The 18,736-nt window shown below is 51.0% G+C and overlaps 1 protein-coding gene across 2 annotated transcripts in view; it reads left to right on the top strand.

Moving 5' to 3' along the window:
* The first annotated feature begins 1,743 nt into the window (after window positions 1-1,743).
* Window positions 1,744-18,736, top strand: part of TMPRSS4 (transmembrane serine protease 4) — a 37,355-nt gene continuing 20,362 nt past the window's right edge. Inside the window, exons 1-2 of one of the 2 annotated variants that reach the window (XM_065881650.1) lie at window positions 1,744-1,981; window positions 17,860-17,893. In XM_065881650.1, the coding sequence (XP_065737722.1) occupies window positions 1,979-1,981; window positions 17,860-17,893 (37 nt within the window). In that variant the 5' untranslated portion in view covers window positions 1,744-1,978. The remainder of the gene's footprint in view (window positions 1,982-17,859; window positions 17,894-18,736) is intronic. The other variant, XM_065881649.1, reaches the window with a different exon arrangement.

Genomic DNA, 18,736 nt, shown 5'->3' with positions numbered 1-18,736 from the left:
CGGGCCCTCTGCTCTCTCCAGGCCTCTGAGCCTCCACCTGTACACCGTGCAACCTCCTCCCCACAAGGACCCTGCCTCGTCCTGCCCACCTGTCTCCTTCCCAGGCCTCTCTTCAAGCTCCCAGGCCCACTTGGGAGCCTGGGCCCTAGCTGGAGACAGGAGGGCTGAGTAATCATCCCTCCAGCAAGCCTCGCCCAGCAGCATTCTTGGCCACGCAGCTACCTCTTTCCTGGTTCATCACCTGACCACCCAGCAAGGAGATGCAAGCCTGGGGACTGATGCTTAGCCGGGTACATAGAGGAAGCAAGGTCAGGGAAAGCCTGGTTCAGGGTGGCCCCCTGGCCTCCCACTGCCCGACTGCTGGGTCCTCCTTAAGAGGGACATGCCTGCCTGGGTCTTCGCAGCCTGTCCCTTGAAGTCACCTGTTCTGAGATCACGGGCACTTGACCTGGCCCAAAACTTCCAATTCTGAAGGCCATCACCCTAGAGTGGGGAAGGATGGTGGGCCCAAGAGACCCCCCAGACCAGCTCAGATCTCTGCTGCTCAGAGATGAGTCCAAGGCCACACCTGATGGAGGAGCCAAGATCAGGCCAGTAAACAGTTAAATCGAGCCAATATTCCTCCTTCTGCCCAGAGGTCACCGGTGTCTTGCATGCACCATATCTCCCCAGACCATCACCCAGGGCTTTCAGACACATGCGTTGCATTCAGCCCTGAACCGGGCTCAAGCCCCAGCTCTGCCAAAAACCCAGTGTGATTTGGGGGCCAGTCACTTCATCTCCACGAGTTATGATTTCCTCAACTGTCAAATGGGAGCAAAATATTCCTCATGGGGTTATGGTGAGAATTAAAGAGATGAAACATACAAGCATGTTATCAATGGATGGGCCAATACAAGAGTCTAACCTGGGCTGGTCTCTGGGGAGGGTCAAGGCTGAGACATGGAAGAAAATCTAGACTTGTTCAGAAACCGACACTAATTTACTGTGTGATCTTGGACATCCCTTTTGTGGGAATTTAGTTTCCTGACCCACAAAGGGGATGGGAGAAGATAGCTGTCCAAATCCCTTCCAGTTCTGTGGTTCTGTGGTTCTGTGGTTCCAAGGTGTCTCCTTGCACACCCCCTGGCCAAGCAGGTGGCTCCAGACCTCAGGATACAGCAGGATGTGAATCCGCAGTGACCCTGCTGGGTGATATTCAAAATAGTAATAACTGGTGAGGCAGGGGCAAAAAACGCTCCAAAAGGGATGTTGGCTGGTACTCCGTATATGAACCTACGCAGGACAGCTTCACTCCAAGGTCCAGGGAAAGGTAGGGAAACCTGTTCTTCACGGACTTCCCAATCCTGTTGCCCCACTCATGGCAACAATCCAGTTCCACCGAGCAGTAAATTCTGTCAGCCCACTCCCCAAACTCCTCCACCACCTCCCCACAACTCCAAACAAAACACCCACACAGTGAGAACCCCAAACAAAACACCTGCAGCTAGAAGAGATGAGAGAGAGAGAGAGAGGGCCTTCTGACATCACAGACAGCCAACACCCGGTTGGGTGGAAGCCATTCAGCCAGGAAGGCTTTTACAACATCTAGGTGTGTCACCTGTTCTGAGGCCAAAGGCCGAAGAATGACTCCAGGTATTGTTCCAGCCCCTAAGACGAGTGTCGGATTATAAGACACATAATCATTCCAGTTTGGCAACTTCACCCGCAGGGCTGCTTTAATTGACCTGCCCCATAGTCTCCAAATCACTCCTGGAAGACAGCGGTGGGAGGCACACGGCCAGCTCCTCGAGGCGGGGAGAGATGCTGGACGCTAGGGACCAAAGCCTGCCCTGCACTTAGGCCTCCTCCAGCCAATGCTGCCAGGGATCACTGACCTGCTGGCCGCCAGGGCCCGATCCCGGGAGGCCCTCCTCCTGACTTGCCGACGTCACTCAGCTCCGGGCTGTAGAGAATTCGGGAAGGTCGCAGAGCCAACATGGTGAGTGTGAAGGCCTCTGCTCCAAAAACTGGTGGAGGGAGGGTCTCCCCATAAAGGGCCCTTCGGGCAGCTGAGAATTTTGCAACACCTTCCGGGTTAAAAAAAGAAGTCACACCTGACTCGCCCCACACTCCAGCCCATTATAGGTGTCAGTCCCCACCCGCCCTCCTCGCCAACAGCCGTTGCACCAGCGCCAAGCCAGTGCCATCCTGCCTACTCTCTTGCCCAAGGTCTCCTGGTCTGTTGGCTGGAGACTGGAGCCACTTTTCCAAGGCAAGGGTCTGCTCTGACACAATGGTGGCCCTCTGCTACCTCTCTGGGAAAACTGACTCCTTTTCTTTTTAAAGAAAAACAGAGGAGCACTGCTTCAGAACAATCTGGGGTGCCGTGGCGATCTACTTGCCCCTCCTTTTGGCTCTTTCTCTCCTCCTCTGAACAGCGAGAGCTTCTCCACTGTCTTGGGGGCAAAGAGAATCAATCCCACCTTTCAGGGAGGACGGCTGAGGACAGGAAGGGGAGGAGGTGGAAACCAGGGAAACTTCCTTCTCTGATTGTTGGCCGGGATGCTGCAGTTGCCAACAAGCAAAGTGAAGATGAAAGGGGAGGAAAGGCAGGGAAGGGAAGGGGGAGCATTAGGTCCGGGAGAGAAGGGGGTGACCTGCTGGGCCCCTCAGGTGACGGTCTCCTGACTCCCGAGCACTTTCTGTGACACTCCCCTGAACAGTCTGGCGATGCTCTAGCCCCAGGGCTTGGGGAGCTGGGGTCAGAAAGGGGAAGGGGTTCGCCTGCTTTCCTCTGCAGTTCAGCCAGGATTGAAGCACCAGCCGTCTATGTCCCGTCCCTAGAAGCCCAGCCTGTTTGCAGAGAAGCTCCATCCTGCCAGGGCTCTCAGGAGGGAAGAGGAAGCAGTGCCAGCCCGCCTGAATGTCAGCGGCTTCTTGGTGGCACTTGGAGCAACATGGAAGGGGGCAATCTGGGGGGCAGATGGCTGGGGCACTAGCCATAGAGTCAAAAGGTCACATGGCCAGCTCCCTTATGAGCTTGTCAGTCTTCAAACTTTCCTCTGAGACTCACCGTCTCCCTCTGTAAAACAGAAACATTATCCACGTGACCCCCTAGGCACAGACACAGGGTTAGTGGAAAGATTAAATGGGCTAGTGGTATATGTGAATAGCCTCTGTAAACCAGGGAGCCCCGTACAGATGTCAGCATTTATGACTAAAGAAAAATCCACTCCAGGGAACGGCAGGTGGGCGGCGTGGCCAGCACTGACCCTCCACTGCCCGGAGAAGGAGCCGGGTGCTACTGTATGAGTGCATGGTGGCAAGTGGGCAAGCTGGGGAGGAGGGACCCCAGAGGCAAGGCAGCAGATTTACCCACGACCCAGGATGGGACCCAGGGAGCTTCTGGCCCCTAAGCTAACCATTAAACCACCCGTACCTGATAATCCTCTTATTTCCCTGTAATGAGGCCCAGACAACTGTAGCTCCCAGCCCTCCCTTCTCCTTCCCCTCCCTGCTTCCTCCCACACCCTCGGGCCGCTCCCTAGACAGAGTCCTACACTGGTAGCTGTGTCTTCATGACGGTCCTCCTTCAAACCTATTCAACCAGGTACACCCGTGAGACAGGAGCTGGGGAGGGCCCTGGGCAGAGGTCTGAGCCCCATCTCCCCTCAAGGGGAATGTGTCCCTTGATATCTGATACCCACAGCTGAGCTCTGGAGGGAAGCCTGGGACGCTGGGACTAGCCATCCTGACCTTAACTCACTACTACCCAGGAGGCCCCAACACACCACGGACCACCAGAGTGTTCAACACCTGAGGTCAGCCCAAACCTTGGGCCACCCTGGAAGAAGCAGGTCCCCCCCACCCTCTCCTCCTTGACTTGCCAGCTGGTACAAACCCAGTGGGTTGCTGGGCTTGGCTGGGGCTCAGGAATGTGGCAGGTCAGCAGGGGTCCGGGAGCATGGGTGGGGTCCACCTCCAAGAGAGGCCGAGTCCAGGAGCCCACTCAGCCCTGGTGGCACCTTCCTGGCTCGCAGACAGAAGAGCTGGGCAGTCGAAAGACCCAAGAGGGCAAGACAGGCAAAGAAGGGCTAGGCCCCCTCCTGTTCTCCAGGCCCCCTCCCTACCTGATGTGAGCCCCAAAGTAGCTCCATCCCTCCAACCACCATTTAATCAGCCCCTGCTATTGGCCAGCCTCCAGACGGCTGGAAGGAGGACAAGAGGGTACATGCCTAGGTCCTGCCCTGGAGGTGCTCGAAATCCAGAGGAAGGACAGCTCCTTAAGCAAAAGATCCGAAAGGAGTGTGACAAATCCAGTGCCAGAGGTGGTGCAAGGTACCCCCGGAGGAGGCAGTAAATTCTCTCTGGGGGTGGTCAGGGAGTTGTCCCAGAAGAGAGAGTACTTGCACTAGACCTTGAAGGGTGAGCAGGCTCTCTCCAGGCAGAGGGAAGCGCATGCGAACAGCAAGAAAGTACGGCCGTGGGGGACGAGGGGGAGGGTGCTGTGGCTGGAGCAACAGGCGCAGGGGGCACAGCTGAGGTCTGGGCCCCGCGGGGTGGTCGTACAAGGCTCTGCACGGAGCTCAGGTTAAGGGTCCCCACTGCGCTCTGCAGCACAGGGGGGCTGGGCCAGGGTGGAGTCCCAGCAGCTGCCAGGGGCTCACGCCTTGGGCTGAGTCACCCCCAGAATCTGGCCCAGCCCACCCTTGACCCCGCCCAGGCAGGGCAGCAGGCGTCCAGCTCCACTCATTCATCCCAAGAAATGGGCAGCATGCCTCCTCTGTGCTCCCACTGGACTTGCTGGTGAGAGAAAGCAGACCCCTGCGCTCACTCAGCGTCTAGAGGCAGTGGAGGGTGGGGAGGGGTAGAGGATTATCAAACAATCACACCAACTCCTGTTTCACTAACAACTGACTCACAGGCTGTGATGAAACACGTGGGGAGCTGTCAGAGCCAGATCAGGGCGTGGGCCTTGCTGGAGGTCAGCAGAGGCCGAGGGCTGCATAGGAGCTGGGATGGGAGGAGACGGGCCGTGTCAGGCAGAGGGACCAGCTCCCGAGAATGTGGACGTACATCCCCAGGCCCTCTTCCGTCCCCCAGGGCTCTTCACTCCTACCCTTGGGGTGGAGTTCTGTACCTGGCTACTGGCACGGAGAAGTGGTTTAGAAGTTGGGCCTGGTCCATGCCCCCGGGCTCTCCCTCGCCCTCTCCACCTCCCCTTTGTGCAGTTGGGACCCCAGTGGTCATCTGCAGCAAACGCCCTTCACTCCCAGCCTGTGCCCTTGACGAGGACTAAGAAAATCTGAGGAGCTGAACATGGGAAGTGCGGAGAGACTAGTCCAGGGCAGAGAGGAAAAATGGAAGCAACCAAAAACAGGGCTCAGGAACTCTGCCCAAACTTTCCGAAGCCCCAGAACTAACGCAGGACAGCAGGAAACAAATGCTCTCGGGGCTGAACCTCTTGGCGGGCCTCTCAGATTTCCCAGGCAGCTCTCCTCCCCTCAGCCTTCCTTCTTGATCAGATGAGAACATCTGCCTCTGTAAAGCACCTCAAATGCCCAAGCAATGATTCCCCCAGACAGTGATTCCCCAAAACCTGAAATGCATTCATCTGTCACATTCTCTTATAAACCTGTTGCCACAAGACTATGAGCTTCTAGAGGAGGGTCTGTGTCTTTTCCATCTTTTTAGCCCCAAACCTAGCACAGGGCCTGGCACGGAATAGGCACTCGATAAACATTTGTGAATGAAGGACAAATAAATGACCAAAGACTGGAACCCCTATAATGAGCGGTTCTGACACTGAAAACAAGATTAGCCAAGTCTGATTGAAAAAGGTACCAGATGCTACTGGAGCTGTTACCAAGCTGCTTGCATCCCAGACAGGGCTGAGGTGAGGCCTGAGCCCACCTGGAAACCCCAGCGATGGGAAAGAGAGAGAGTCGGAGCAGAACCAACACGGCAATCCCCCTGTGACGTGCTTAACTCCACCTCGCAGCCCGCAGCTCTGACTGTCAGGATTGCAGTAGAGAAATTCGTAAACAAGACTCAGAACCGGGACACCTCTCCCCCACCCCACCCTCCCAGAGCAGCTTCCAGCTTCCTGGCATAATCCGCATGCAAGCGGAAACTCTCACAGGGTAGCAGGTGAAAGAAATACTTGAGGAAGAGGGCGAGAGACTGAGTTGGCACCCGTTCGGGGATGGGCACCCGTCCAGGGATGGCAGCAGTGTCTTCCGTCACAAAATGTTCTGCATATCCGTCTGGCCGGGCTCTGCCTGCTGACGTGTCTGATGCTTTAGGCATTTCCTGCAGTCTTAATTTCTTCCTTTATAGTATGCATGCATTCATTCAGCGTGTGTTTCCTGAGCATATGCTATGCGCTGGCTAGAAACAGTGGGAAAGTGAGAGAAAAGTACCCAAAATCGTAGCCCTCGGTTCCATATGCTCCATGGATGGAAGAGAGGCAGGGGAGACTACTTCCCCCCACCCCAGGCAGAGCAGGGCGCTCGTTCACCCATGGATGTGAAACAGAAAGGGGGCAACTTAGCTGAGGTCACCCCACTTCACCGTCATCCCATTCCCACCCTGACACTGGGACTTCACTCATGATCACACCTCCGCTCCTCAGAGAGCAGGGTTCTGTCAGGCTGTCGGGAGGACCTACCCTGGTGAGGAGGAATCACCGATGCGCTAAAAGAGAATAATAACAACAGCAGCCATGTCTCACCTCCACCCAAACACAGCATTCTGTGGTTTGAGAAGCACCTTCACATCCTGAATCTTACCCACAACTCTCTGAGATACAGTGATCCTCCTTGTACAGATGAGGGGACCGAGACTCAAAGGGCTCGAGTGACTCAGCCAACAGGAATCAGGATTGGACTCTAAGCTCTGGGATTTGGGGATTAAGTGCCCTGCTTTTCCTTCACGCCCTCCGTCTCCTCTAAGATGTGGACCCATAAGACCCGGACTTGAACTAGAACAAGAACTTAAGCTAGAAAGGACCAAGGGACCCCACTTTCCTATCTAGAAGCTGATAGATTTTATGATAAAGTATGCATTTAGGGAAGACTGCATCAGCCAGTGCACTCAAGTGGAAGAAAGACAACGTCATTTCCGCAAGGACACTGCATCTCTCGCTCATCTACTAAAGGTCACTAAGGAGGAAAAAACACATGGACACAGGAAACCAGTGGACATAATTAACTTAGACTTTCAAGAAGACCAAGAAAAAGTTTCATGCCTGATGCTGCTTAGGAGAAAAAAAGGCTCAAGTTACCATGAGATCACTATGGATAGAAAATTGATTTAAAGAGAGAATGTTATGAGTAAATCAGGCCTAGGACTAGTCTCACCCGTAGTTAACAGCAAGCTCTTCAGAATCACAGGCCCTAAAGAAAGGAGGTCGTCCAGATAAGTGGTTCCCCAAAATCTGGTTCAGCCTCAGAGCCCTTTGGCCCTGAAATCTAATGTAGAACCCCATGTGGAAAACAGAGAAAACCAGAGCTGCAGTGTTTGAAAGGACTGTGACCCCCAGCCACTCCTGCCCTCTCTCCCTCCCAACACTACGGCAACCTCTGGGGGCTCCACCAAATCCCCCCAGGATGCCATAGAGCCCTTGTCTGGCCTTGCCTTTGTCTACTGTGGAAATTTCCTTCACGATCCAGCTTCTACTCACAGCTCTTCTGTGGCTTAAAACAATCCTCCCCTTGCCAAGAGAAAGCCATCTTTCTGTAATTTCCCCCACTCATCCTCAGTATCCTTTTCGCCTTCACCTTGAGATGGCCCCACACATTTCAAAGGACCACACTTGTAATACCCTGAATCTTCACTTCTCTGGCTTGCATCCCCCACCCTTTGTTCATAGAGAGATCACACATGTCACGTGACATCACTTCGGGTCCCCTAACTGCTCTGGTCACTCTCGGCACCCTAGTCCTTCAATTCCTTTCCTGAAGTCAGAGCCCTTGACCTAATGAAACCACAAAATAGCTACCATTTGCTTGGTTCCTACTACACATATGCTAGGCCCTCTACTAGGCTCTTTCTCATTAATAATTAACGACCTTTTAGTATCTATTATGTCAAGCACTTGCTAGGCTCTGTATTGATACTGTTATTAATTAAGATAATACAACGTGTACTCCATGGACACGAGGACTTTGCCTACTGGTTCACTGCTGTATATCCAGTCCCAGAACAGTGCCTTACTGAATGGACAAAGTATGATTACTGTTGCTGTTTTATTATTAATATTTATTGCATTCCTACTATGTAACAGGCCATGCGCTATATGCGGTACATACTTTGGTCTCATTAAGAGGAAGACATTGACATTCTGTCTCTCTGTCTCTGCCTCTCTCTCTCTCTCACACGCACACAAAATTGAGGCTCCCAGGGGTTAAGTAACGTGCCTGAGGCTCGTGCTCCATCCAGTATAAAACACAGCCTCCCCTGGCAATTTGCAGCCCAGCGCGGAAAAACTTCACCAGGTGTTCCCAGAGTTATGTGAGCGGGCAGGAAAGTGGCAAAGGAGCTTCGGGTTCTACAACTACAAAGTAATAGATGCAGAGCAGTCACGGAAGCAGCCCTGAGGCACTATTTACAGGATCTCGAGTTCCGAGTTCACAGGCAGAGATACCGAAATCACTACAGACTTTGGCCAGGAGGTGGCAGTCCTTTGCTGCAGCTGCCAAACCGGCCCACTAGCGGCTGGTTCTCTGGCAGCAACCGGAACAAAAGAGAATGCTCTGGTCCAGCCCTGTGCAGACCCACCCGCAGAGCCTCCTCCAGCGCTGTGGGGGATCCTGCGCCCCAAGCCTCTGGGGTATGAGAGGGGATGAACTTTCACATGCTAAACTCCTCTGCATGTCAAAGCACCGAACCACGTGCATCATCCCTGTTAACCCTCACCAACAACCCTGTGAAATAGATCATATTCTCCCCGTCTTACAGAGGAGGAAACTGAGACTCAAAAAAATTAAGTAACATGCCCAGGACCACATAGCTGGTAAGGGGAAGAGCTGGCTTCAGGCCAGTGCTCCTGACTCAGCGCACAGGGGGTACAGAAGCAGGTACAGAAGCCCCCTCTGACCAGAGCATCTGAGACCCCTCAGACCACAAACACCAACCGAGGGAGACCATGAGCAAGTCTGTACAGTCATGAGAGGACCAGATGGGTTTCCTGTAGGCTTGAAAAGGTGCATCGTAACTAGCAGGTAAAGCACCTGACAGAACCTTTATCGCCGTCTGGTTTTATCATAGTTTTATCACACCGAAGTCCCAAAGGAGAAAACTGGGTCCAGGAGATGTTAAATGATTTACCTGGGTCCAGGAGATGTTAAATGATTTACCTAAGGTAAATAATAGCTAAAAAAAAAATAGCTCCACAGATAAACAGAAGAGTCAGACTTTATAATACCAAGTCCTTCTTTCCTCCCCGTGATTCCTCTCCCGGTTAAAGTTTAAAGGACAATTCAGGACAAGCAAAGGGGAGTATGATTTTTCAAAGGCAATGTAAACTTTGTGGGGTTCTTTCACAAACCTCAGGCTGCATCACAGATGGCCGTTCCCTAGTTCAGATAAATTGCAAGGTTTAGAGAACCCTGCCAAGCTTTAAGATCCATCAACTCTTCCCAAAGGCAAACCCCCTAAGGGTCCCAGTCAGTCTAGGTGTCCTGACTCCTGATGGCTTTTCTGTCCCCTTCAGCCATTGCGCAGTCGTTGCATTCAGGTGTGCAAAACCGGGGGCACCTTCCTTCCCATCAGATCCTGCAGGGAAGGGAAGGTGGGCTGGATGGACACACTGTCCTGGGGCAGAAAGAAAACTGAATAAAGTAGAATTGTTGAGAGAACTCAGAGAGGCTGCAAGAGACCCAAGGATGGCCCTCAGGTGGGATACGTAGGAGCGACAGGTAACAGCAGCATCACCTAGAGACAAGGGCTCTGCATTGGGGAACCAGGGCTTCCTTCAGTTTGCCTCAACCCAACAGGCATGTACTAATACCTCACTCCTGCCCTTTACAACATCTTGCCATGTGACCTGGGGAGAGCTAGCACAACGCCTCTGTGTCTCAGTTTCCCCATTGTAGGACAGGAATTGTTCCATCCTCGCCCTCTCCCCTGGCCCTACCTGGAGTTGAGGGCTGTGCCTGAATATACAGAAGCAGGTTCTTAAATGACAGCAGCTGAACAGCAGGCTGTCGGCAGGATAACGAAGGCCACCTGACACCTCCCTTCCGCCCCAGGCCCTGCCCCAGAGCCATTACACGCTGGGACAGGGCCAAGGTACTCAGCTCAAATTGCCAACAGGTCAGCACCTATGTGGCTTAGCACAAGGCAAAACCATTTTGCCTCGTTTTGGCTTAGAACAAGGCAAAATGGTTTCTAATGCAGCAGCCGAGGCTGAGGTGGGTCCAAAGGAAAACGTGCTGCCGATAGGACAACTCAGCACAAGGCAGATTGAGTGAGGATGTTTCCAGAGGCTCCTCCGTGCCAGGGCTTGGATACCCACCTGCGCGTGGCCCGGACTGGGGGGATCTGCCTGGAGACAGGCTAACAATTCAGAAGGCCCTTGAACGCCAGCATGATTTGTCATCTCTGAGAGCCTTCCACGCACTCAGGGCTACTGCATCACAGCCAGGCTTGTCTCAGGAAACTCACACCCTCCTCTCTTGACTCGTGATCCGCCAGCCCTCACTTCACGTCCCCTCTCATCACCTTACCTGTCATAGCTGAGGCACCCAAGAGAGAGTACTTGCTCCAACCTGGCAAAGGCATCAGCCTGCAGATGGAGAGGACATAGCAGCTTGCCGTCAGGTTGGGGGTGGGATGTAGGTACACGGGTCAGAACAGTGTGAGGTCCCTCAGAGCAGCCCCTGAGCACCTGAGGCAGCTGAAGGCTGAGCCCCACTCTGCAAGCTGACTGGAAGCAGCCTCTGGGTCCCCTGGCTCACCCAGAGATCTTTCCCCACCCCTTCCCTGGGGTTTTCCTCCCTGCTATGTCACCAGCCTTAGCAACCTAGCTGCCACCTGCCAGAGCCACAGAGGTCCTGTATATCCCATCACCTAGCAACAGCAGCATCCCTGCTCTAGGTTTTCCCAGAGAGACCATGGGAAGCCAGGGCTTTAGACCCCATGGGAGCCTGAAGCTGCCACAGGCCAGATCAGGACCAGAAAGCCCCTTTCTGTAGGCCCCTGCTTTTCTCCCTTCTTCTACACCCCAATCATCCCAGCTCTGCCCCTACCAACTTCTTTCCGGAATAAGGAATGCAGAGTCAGCATTGTGGAGCAGAAGAGAGAAATAAGGCCCCAGGGGCAGGGTGCTTGGCAAAGGAAGCAGACAAAGCAGCTGGGCAGGTTTTCTGTTCCTTTGGCCTCTGTGAGCATTTGCCTCTTCATTGCCTCATTATTAGCCTGGTGGTACCCATTTCATTGTGTGGTTAGTAACCTCTTATCTGCTTCATCATCTCTGAGAGTTCCCAATTACCCAAAGGGAACTTGAGGCACAGAGAGGTTGAGGAGCATGCCCAAGGCCACCCAGCACGTGAGAAGACAGGGCAAGATGAGGACTCATACTCCCCCGGCTGGGTCTTTGTCTTCTCTGCAGTACACTTAATCCTCACCCCCATTTAAAAACAAGAGCTGCTTTATGTTTGATTCATCATCTCTGAGCTGGAAGGAAAACAGTTGAGATATTCATCTGTGATTTGGAGCTGAGCTAAACCCAACCAGGAGTTTCTCGGGATCTAAACAGCAGGGGCTGGGCTTCCCTGGTGGTGCAGTGGTTAAGAATCCACCTGCCAACACAGGGGATGTGAGTTCGAGCCCTGGTCCGGGAAGATCTCACATGCCGCGGAGCAACTAAGCCCGTGCACCACAACTACTGGGTCTGCGCTCTAGAGCCCGCGAGCCACAACTACTGAAGCCCACACACCTAGAGCCCGTGCTCCACAGCAAGAGAAGCCACCACAATGAGAAGCCCGCGCACTGCAATGAAGAGTAGCCCCCGCTCGCTGCAGCTAGAGAAAGCCCGCTCGCAGCAATGAAGACTCAAAGCAGCCAAAAATAAATAAATAAAATAAAATAAATTTATAAATAAATAAATAATAAAACAGCAGGGGCTGAGGGTAATTGGTAAATAAAGGAAGGAGAAGCAGGTGAGAAAGGTGCAAAGCTAATGGAAGAGAGGGAAGAAGGGGTACTAATATCAATAAAGCCCCTACTAGGTGCCAAGCAGTGCAGTAGGCCCTTTCCTCAATACTCTGGGAGGAAGGTCTTCTTACCCTTGTTCATGGACGATTTAGCAGATTCAGGAACCAAGCAGAGTTGGGTTTGCCTTCAGACTGAGGAAGGACTGGGAAGATGCTGGGGGTAATTTCTGCATGTTGACTGCATGCTAATTATATGCAACTAGATTTCATTGCAGGGGAGCAGAGAATCAGAAGGACCCAGTACCAGCTGATGCCGACCAGATAGGTTCCTGAAACAGTGGGGAAATGAAAACAACTGTCCACCAAGTCCAGAAGGCTGGCCCCAAGGGCTGGATCTGTTACTTACTTGCTCTGGGGCCATGGAGACCACTCAATCTATAGGAGTCTTGGTCTTCTCTTGTGTAAAGTGGGGATAATTTCTCGGGGTTGTTGTGAGAGTATTTAATCCTCACAGCATTCATGAAAGACATATAACAGTAGCCAACTGCAGAATTAATTTTTCTGCCTCCACATTTGGATTTTGGATTAATGTCTTTCTGCTATCAGTGGCCAACTGCGAAACAGGGAAAGAAGATTCTCTGAGTGAATCAGAAAATGGGTGGGTGTTTTTCAACTAACTAACTTCCACCCACGCACCCCACCTCCCACCTCGTCCAGCTCGGGCCATCCTGGGCTCTGGGGCCCCAGGTATTCTCGCCCTTTCATTTGACTCCAGACAGTAGGTGCCTCATTCCTGGATGAGCCCTGGGTCGGGCACCAGTGGGGCTGGCCCCATGAGTCAGGGCTCTGACGCAAACTGAATCAACAGAGCAGACGGGCCTGACCCAGCCAGTGGCCCCGACCGAAAGGAGAAGGCCAACACCTCTGCGTGCCCTGGGGTGCGGCCTAGGCTGTGGCAGTTGTGGCCAGGGGCTGAGTTCAAGCTGGGGATAAACAGAGAGACCTCCAACAAAGCAGAAGGAGGCACAGCTGGTCTTTGTCGGCCTCTCAGCCCTCTTCCCTCCATCAACTACAGGGCAAAACATTTCCCCTGTCTGGCTGGTTTTCTCTCTACTCCAGAGACCCTTTCAGCCTTGCACACTGTGATCCGGAAAGGACCCACCACAGTGTTGGGGGTGGGTCAGATCGCAGAACCTTACCTGGTAGCCACATCTCTCAGCCTCCCTCCCTCCTTCCCGCAGCTCAGGATTGATTCTGGACTGAAAGACTGAAAGGTTCCCCATCTTTATCCTGCTCAGCAAAGTCACTGGCATTGATGTTACTCAGCTGCCACTCGTAGGCCTAAAACACACCCAACTCCCTACGCATTATCCCCGATGCCCTTGACTTTCAGCAGCTCCCCTCCCCAGAATTTTAGCAACTCCTCATCTCTGATCTCTGTGCTGGAGACGTTTGTCAGAGAGGCTTCAAGAAAAGCCAAAGGGCTTCCCTGGTGGCGCAGTGGTTAATAGTCCGCCTGCCGATGCAGAGGACACGAGTTCGTGCCCCGGTCCGGGAAGATCCCACGTGCCACGGAGTGGCTGGGCCTGTGAGCCATGGCCGCTGAGCCTGCGCGTCCGGAGCCGGTGCTCCGTAACGGGAGAGGCCACGACAGTGAGAGGCCCGCGTACCGCAAAACAAAAAAAGAAAAGCCGACCAGTGGGCCACTAAATGGAAGAAGTCAGGCAGCATAAGAGAACAAAGCAGCAGGAGGATGGCAGTTTGAGCCTCAAACCCCTCAGCAGAACCAGGCGGCTGCATTTTTATTTTCTCTTTGACCCTCAGGTGCACGGCCCTGGATAAATCATAATCATTGATTTATGGCATTTTTCACTATTGGTCCATGCAGGGCTCCCTATAACTCACCACCTAGTTACACAGTTTCAGCAACGTAATAAGCCTCCATAAACCCACCACCCAAAACAAAAGCTAGAATTTAACAATAACCTACATCTAACCAGGAGATCCCCTTGCTGAAGTAGGTGGGCGAGTCCTTTTTGTTTATCAGTTCAACAAATCTTGATTGTATGCCTTCAATAGGCCAGAGATGGTGCTAGAATCATCCTGAATTCCATGTTCACCATTTCTTTGCTTTTTTGTAATAAAAAAGATTCTGTGTTAGATGAACTCTTCTGGGACTTAATTTTTCCTTTAATATGAAATCGCTCACGCCGTTCAGATTACTTTGTGGCACCACAGTTCATGTGTTTTGACTGCAGCATTATATTTCATTGTGTGAATTACCTCAGTCAGCGTCTTCAAGGCTGGCCTGGGATTGAACCCTGAAACTGCAATCTTTTCCTTAATTTTTTCATTCAGCAAAGACTTATTAAATACCCACTATGTGCCAGGTATTGTAGGAGACAGCAGGGGTGCAGTAATGACCAAGATATTCGCAGCCTCTATCATTCTATCTTGCAGGGTTTTTTCCTCATTCTCTTTTGTTTTCAAAAAGGTATGGATTGTTTTTTCTGTTTAATAACCACTACTCAACTGATAGCGATTGAAAACGTATTAGCCAGGGGTACTAGGATCACTTCAGTTCAGAGATGAGGAATCCAAGGCCCCAGAAAATACAGACGGAAAGCCTCTTTTGTTCCCTCTGTCTCTCAGCTTCTAGCACAGTTCCAGACCCATCAAAGGCGAACAGTCAATATTTGCTGAAAACTAAACAAAGAGACTTACCCTACCTACTTCAACCAGTGCAGACATGTATGTGCAGGCAGATTCCGTGAGAAAGAATGAACTGACAGGGGATTGGCCACTAATTGGACGTCCTTGATACCCCTCCAACCTGCCCCTCCTGTAGCCTTCCACACCTCAGCAAATACCCTCTTGCTTGATCACTAAAAACCCACAAGCATCCAATCTATGGGTGAGGCCTATTGTCTTTATCTTCGAAGCAGAGTTGAATCTTCCCACCGCCCGTCTATTCATCCCGCCTTGCTATAGCCACACCGATCTCCATTCTGTTCCTCCAACACCAAGCTTGTTTCTGCCTGCCTGGCTACTTCCTGTCATTTAAGTCTCAGGCCAGAGGCCCTCCCTAACCTGACCCCTTCCCTAGACCTCCCATTTTAAGCATCCAGCCAGGCGCTGTCTCCCATCACCCATGTTACTCTCTGCATAGCACCCATCACTCTCTGGGTTTATCTGTTGACGACCTGGCCTCTCCTACTATCTCCCTGACTCCCCCACCCCAGGATACAGTATCTTGAGGGCAGGGCCTCACCTGTCTTGTTTGGGCACTTCTCCCATCCTTGCTGTAATTATTTCTCGTTTGTCTTTGAATCCACGGCTCCCAGAGCAGTGCCTGGTACAACATAGACACTCTAAAATATTTGTTTGAGACTTAACTATTGAATGCTACCCACTCTGGTTATCAGACGTGTCAATTCTTTTCACATTTGTATCTGACTGAGTTAGACAAAAGGGCTTTGTAAACTGCTATGCGCCAATTGTGTACAGATTACTATTGGTAAGATTATCACCTGGCTCTGTAGCCACCGCAACAGACTCTCCAGAATCGTTCTCATCTTCATCCTGGAAGTAGTTCCCTATCCAGGCCCTGGTGATGGTGGAGGAGAGATGGCCCGGAAGGAACTACAGTGCAGAGCCCCGAGTTCAGTTCAGTGTAGCAGTCATTTACTGGGCCTTTACTAGGTACAAGCCGGATGCAAAGCACTGAAGGCACAAAGGCAATAAGAAATAGAGACCACCCGACGCGAGAGTGCTAGAATAGAGCTCTGTGCCAAATGCCCGGGGGCACAGGACAGAAGGGCCAGGAAGAGAGTTCTCTCTGTGAACCAGGCACTTTCCACCAGATATGGCATCTCATCCTCACAGGAGCACTTTGAATTAGGTGTAATTTTCCCCACTCTACCGAGGGGAGGGGAAACCTGAAGCTCAGAGAGGTTAAGTATCTTGCCCAAAGGCTCCCAGTTAATAGGAGGCACAGCTCGAATTCCAACTCAGCCCCAGCAGAGCCTGGCCTCGCCCAGCCCAGGGACTCCAGGTCCTATGCCAGACGAGGAAAGGAAAGAAAGAGAGTTCATGGGAGGCAGGAGGGCAGGAACTTAGGCAGCACCCTTCCCTAAGCTCTGCCTTGCAGGAAAGGGTGCAAGTACTTTGCATGAGAGCCTTTGTGTGCGGGCTCCTGTGTGTGCCCCTATGTGGCTGTGTGTATGCTGAGTGCACGTGTAGTGGTGCAAATGAGTGGAAGAACAGAGCCTTGTGTGCATTTGTGTATGTGTATTCACGATGACCTAAGACTACACTCACAGAAATACCTTAGTGTCCTGGTAGTTTTTTGTTTTTGTCTGTTTGTTCTATTAGGTATAACATATGTTCAGTAAAGTACTCAAATCTAAAGTATACCACTCAATGAATTTTTACACACGTATACCCCCATGTAACCAACACCTAGATCAAGATCTAGTTTTCCAACATTCCAGAAGGCTCCATTGTGCTCCTTCAAATAACCCCCAGTATAATCACTATCCTGACTTCTATCACCATGGATTAACTTTACCTTTTAATCATATATATGAAATAATACTCTTCTGTGTCTAGTTTCTTTTTTTCATTATTATGTCTCTGAGATTCGTCCATGTGTCATTGCATTTCACACTAGTTTATTCTTGTCTATTGCTGAATTATATTCCATTATATGAATACACCACAATTTATTCCGTCAGTGATTGACTTTGGGGTTTTTCCAATTTTTAGCTATTATGGATGAAGCTAGTATGAAGATTCATGTACAGGTGTTTTCCTGGACAGATGTACTCATTTCTCTTGGCCCTAATTCCTGGTCATAGAATCATAGAATACTGAGACTTCCCTGGTGGTCCAGTGGTTAAGACTCCGAGCTCCCAATGCAGGGGGACCGGGTTCGATCCCTGGTCAGAGAACTAGATCCCACATGCCACAACTAAAGGATCCCGCATGCCGCAACACAGATCCCGCACGTGACAACAAAGATCCCACGTGCCTCAACTAAGACCTGGTGCAGCCAAATTAAAAAAAACAACAACAAAAAAACCACAAAGAATCATAGAATAGTCAGATGTTTAGCTTTAGTAGATTCAGCCAAACCTTTTTCCAAAATATTTGTACTAATTTACACTCTTAGCAGCAGTGTCTGAGATTTCCAGTTGTCCCACATCCTCAACAGCACTTAGTATTGTCAGGCTTTTAAATTTTAACCATTCTGGTGTCTCTGCAGAGATAGCTCATTGTGGTCTGAATTTACATTGGCCTGATGAGTGATGACATCAAGCATCTTTTGGCACTTAACTGGCCATGGAAGTATCCCCTTTGGTGAAGTGCCCGTTCAAGTTTTTACAGAACTACAATATCTATCAAAGTAGGCGAATAATTGACAAAAACAGACAGGAGAGCAGAACCATCTTAAGAAACTCAGCAATACACACAACAGCCCAGCAGCCAGCTGTTTTTCAATTGCTAACTAGCTGCTACAATTAGTAAACCTGTTGTACCAGGTCATTTAGATGAATAACTGAATTTTATATTTTAAACCAATTATTTAGATATCATAGAGCCCCCCACCTTAGACTCAGCAGTGAGAAGGGAATGCAGATAAGAGCCCTTTCCTGGGCTCTTAGCCCCAGCCTGAGAGGTTCCCTCACTCAACTCACTGTTTTTCCTTCAATTACAGGATCCCGACAGCGATCAACCCCTGAACAGCCTTGGTAAGCTCAGGTCTAGCTTTCCTTTGTCTATCTCAGTTTCACTCAGTTACCAAGTAGATACTAGACCCCTCTTGCATGGTCCTCACCACCACCTCCAAGTGCTAAATGCTACGGGAGACATCCATCCACCATTCAACAAACATGTATCAAGCAAGTGTCATCTCCAGGATTCATTCTAGAAGTAGGAGGCATGGTCTCTGGGGATACAGAACCATCAAACCTAAAACGCCAACAGCAGTGATTTTCTAATTCATTCATTCAGTTACTTATTCTCTCATTCCTTCAACAATACTGTGAGTGCCTGCAGGGGGTAGGCCCTGGGCTGGACACGGGACTACAGCAGTAAATACGACAGCCAAAGTCCCTGCCCTCATGGAGTTTACAGTCTGACCGTGCTGCCAAGGAACAAGCTGGACAAAGGTGTTTTCACTGGTAGAATAGAAAATGGCAGTGTTTGCCTGACTTACCAGAGAAAAATAAGTTAATAGATGAAGTATTCCCAAATATAGGGGATTATTTTCCTCCTGTTCCATTTTTTTAAACCATTGATACCTATGCCTGATAACCTGGATCAGCAAAACAAGTGAGCAGAGACAAATTAACATGACAGCTTCATAAGGAGATGACCAATCCCACTTACTTTGACGGCTTATTTATTTCAGGGTCACAAGTTAATAAAGATCACAAACGATATAATCTTCAGCAGGTAAAACAATGCCTAGTTTCTACTTTGGAATTTAATATATCAATATTCCGTGGTGTCCCCAAAGAACACTAGACATACAAGGGCTCCACCACCTGAGTAAGCCTGGGAACAGCCAAACCAGAAAACAATTAAGGGAG

The sequence above is a fragment of the Phocoena phocoena genome, chromosome 8 (genome assembly GCF_963924675.1).
Source record: "Phocoena phocoena chromosome 8, mPhoPho1.1, whole genome shotgun sequence".
NCBI lineage: Eukaryota > Metazoa > Chordata > Mammalia > Artiodactyla > Phocoenidae > Phocoena > Phocoena phocoena.
Note: the sequence above shows the minus strand (reverse complement) of the source record. Positions and strands in the feature narration are given on the sequence as shown.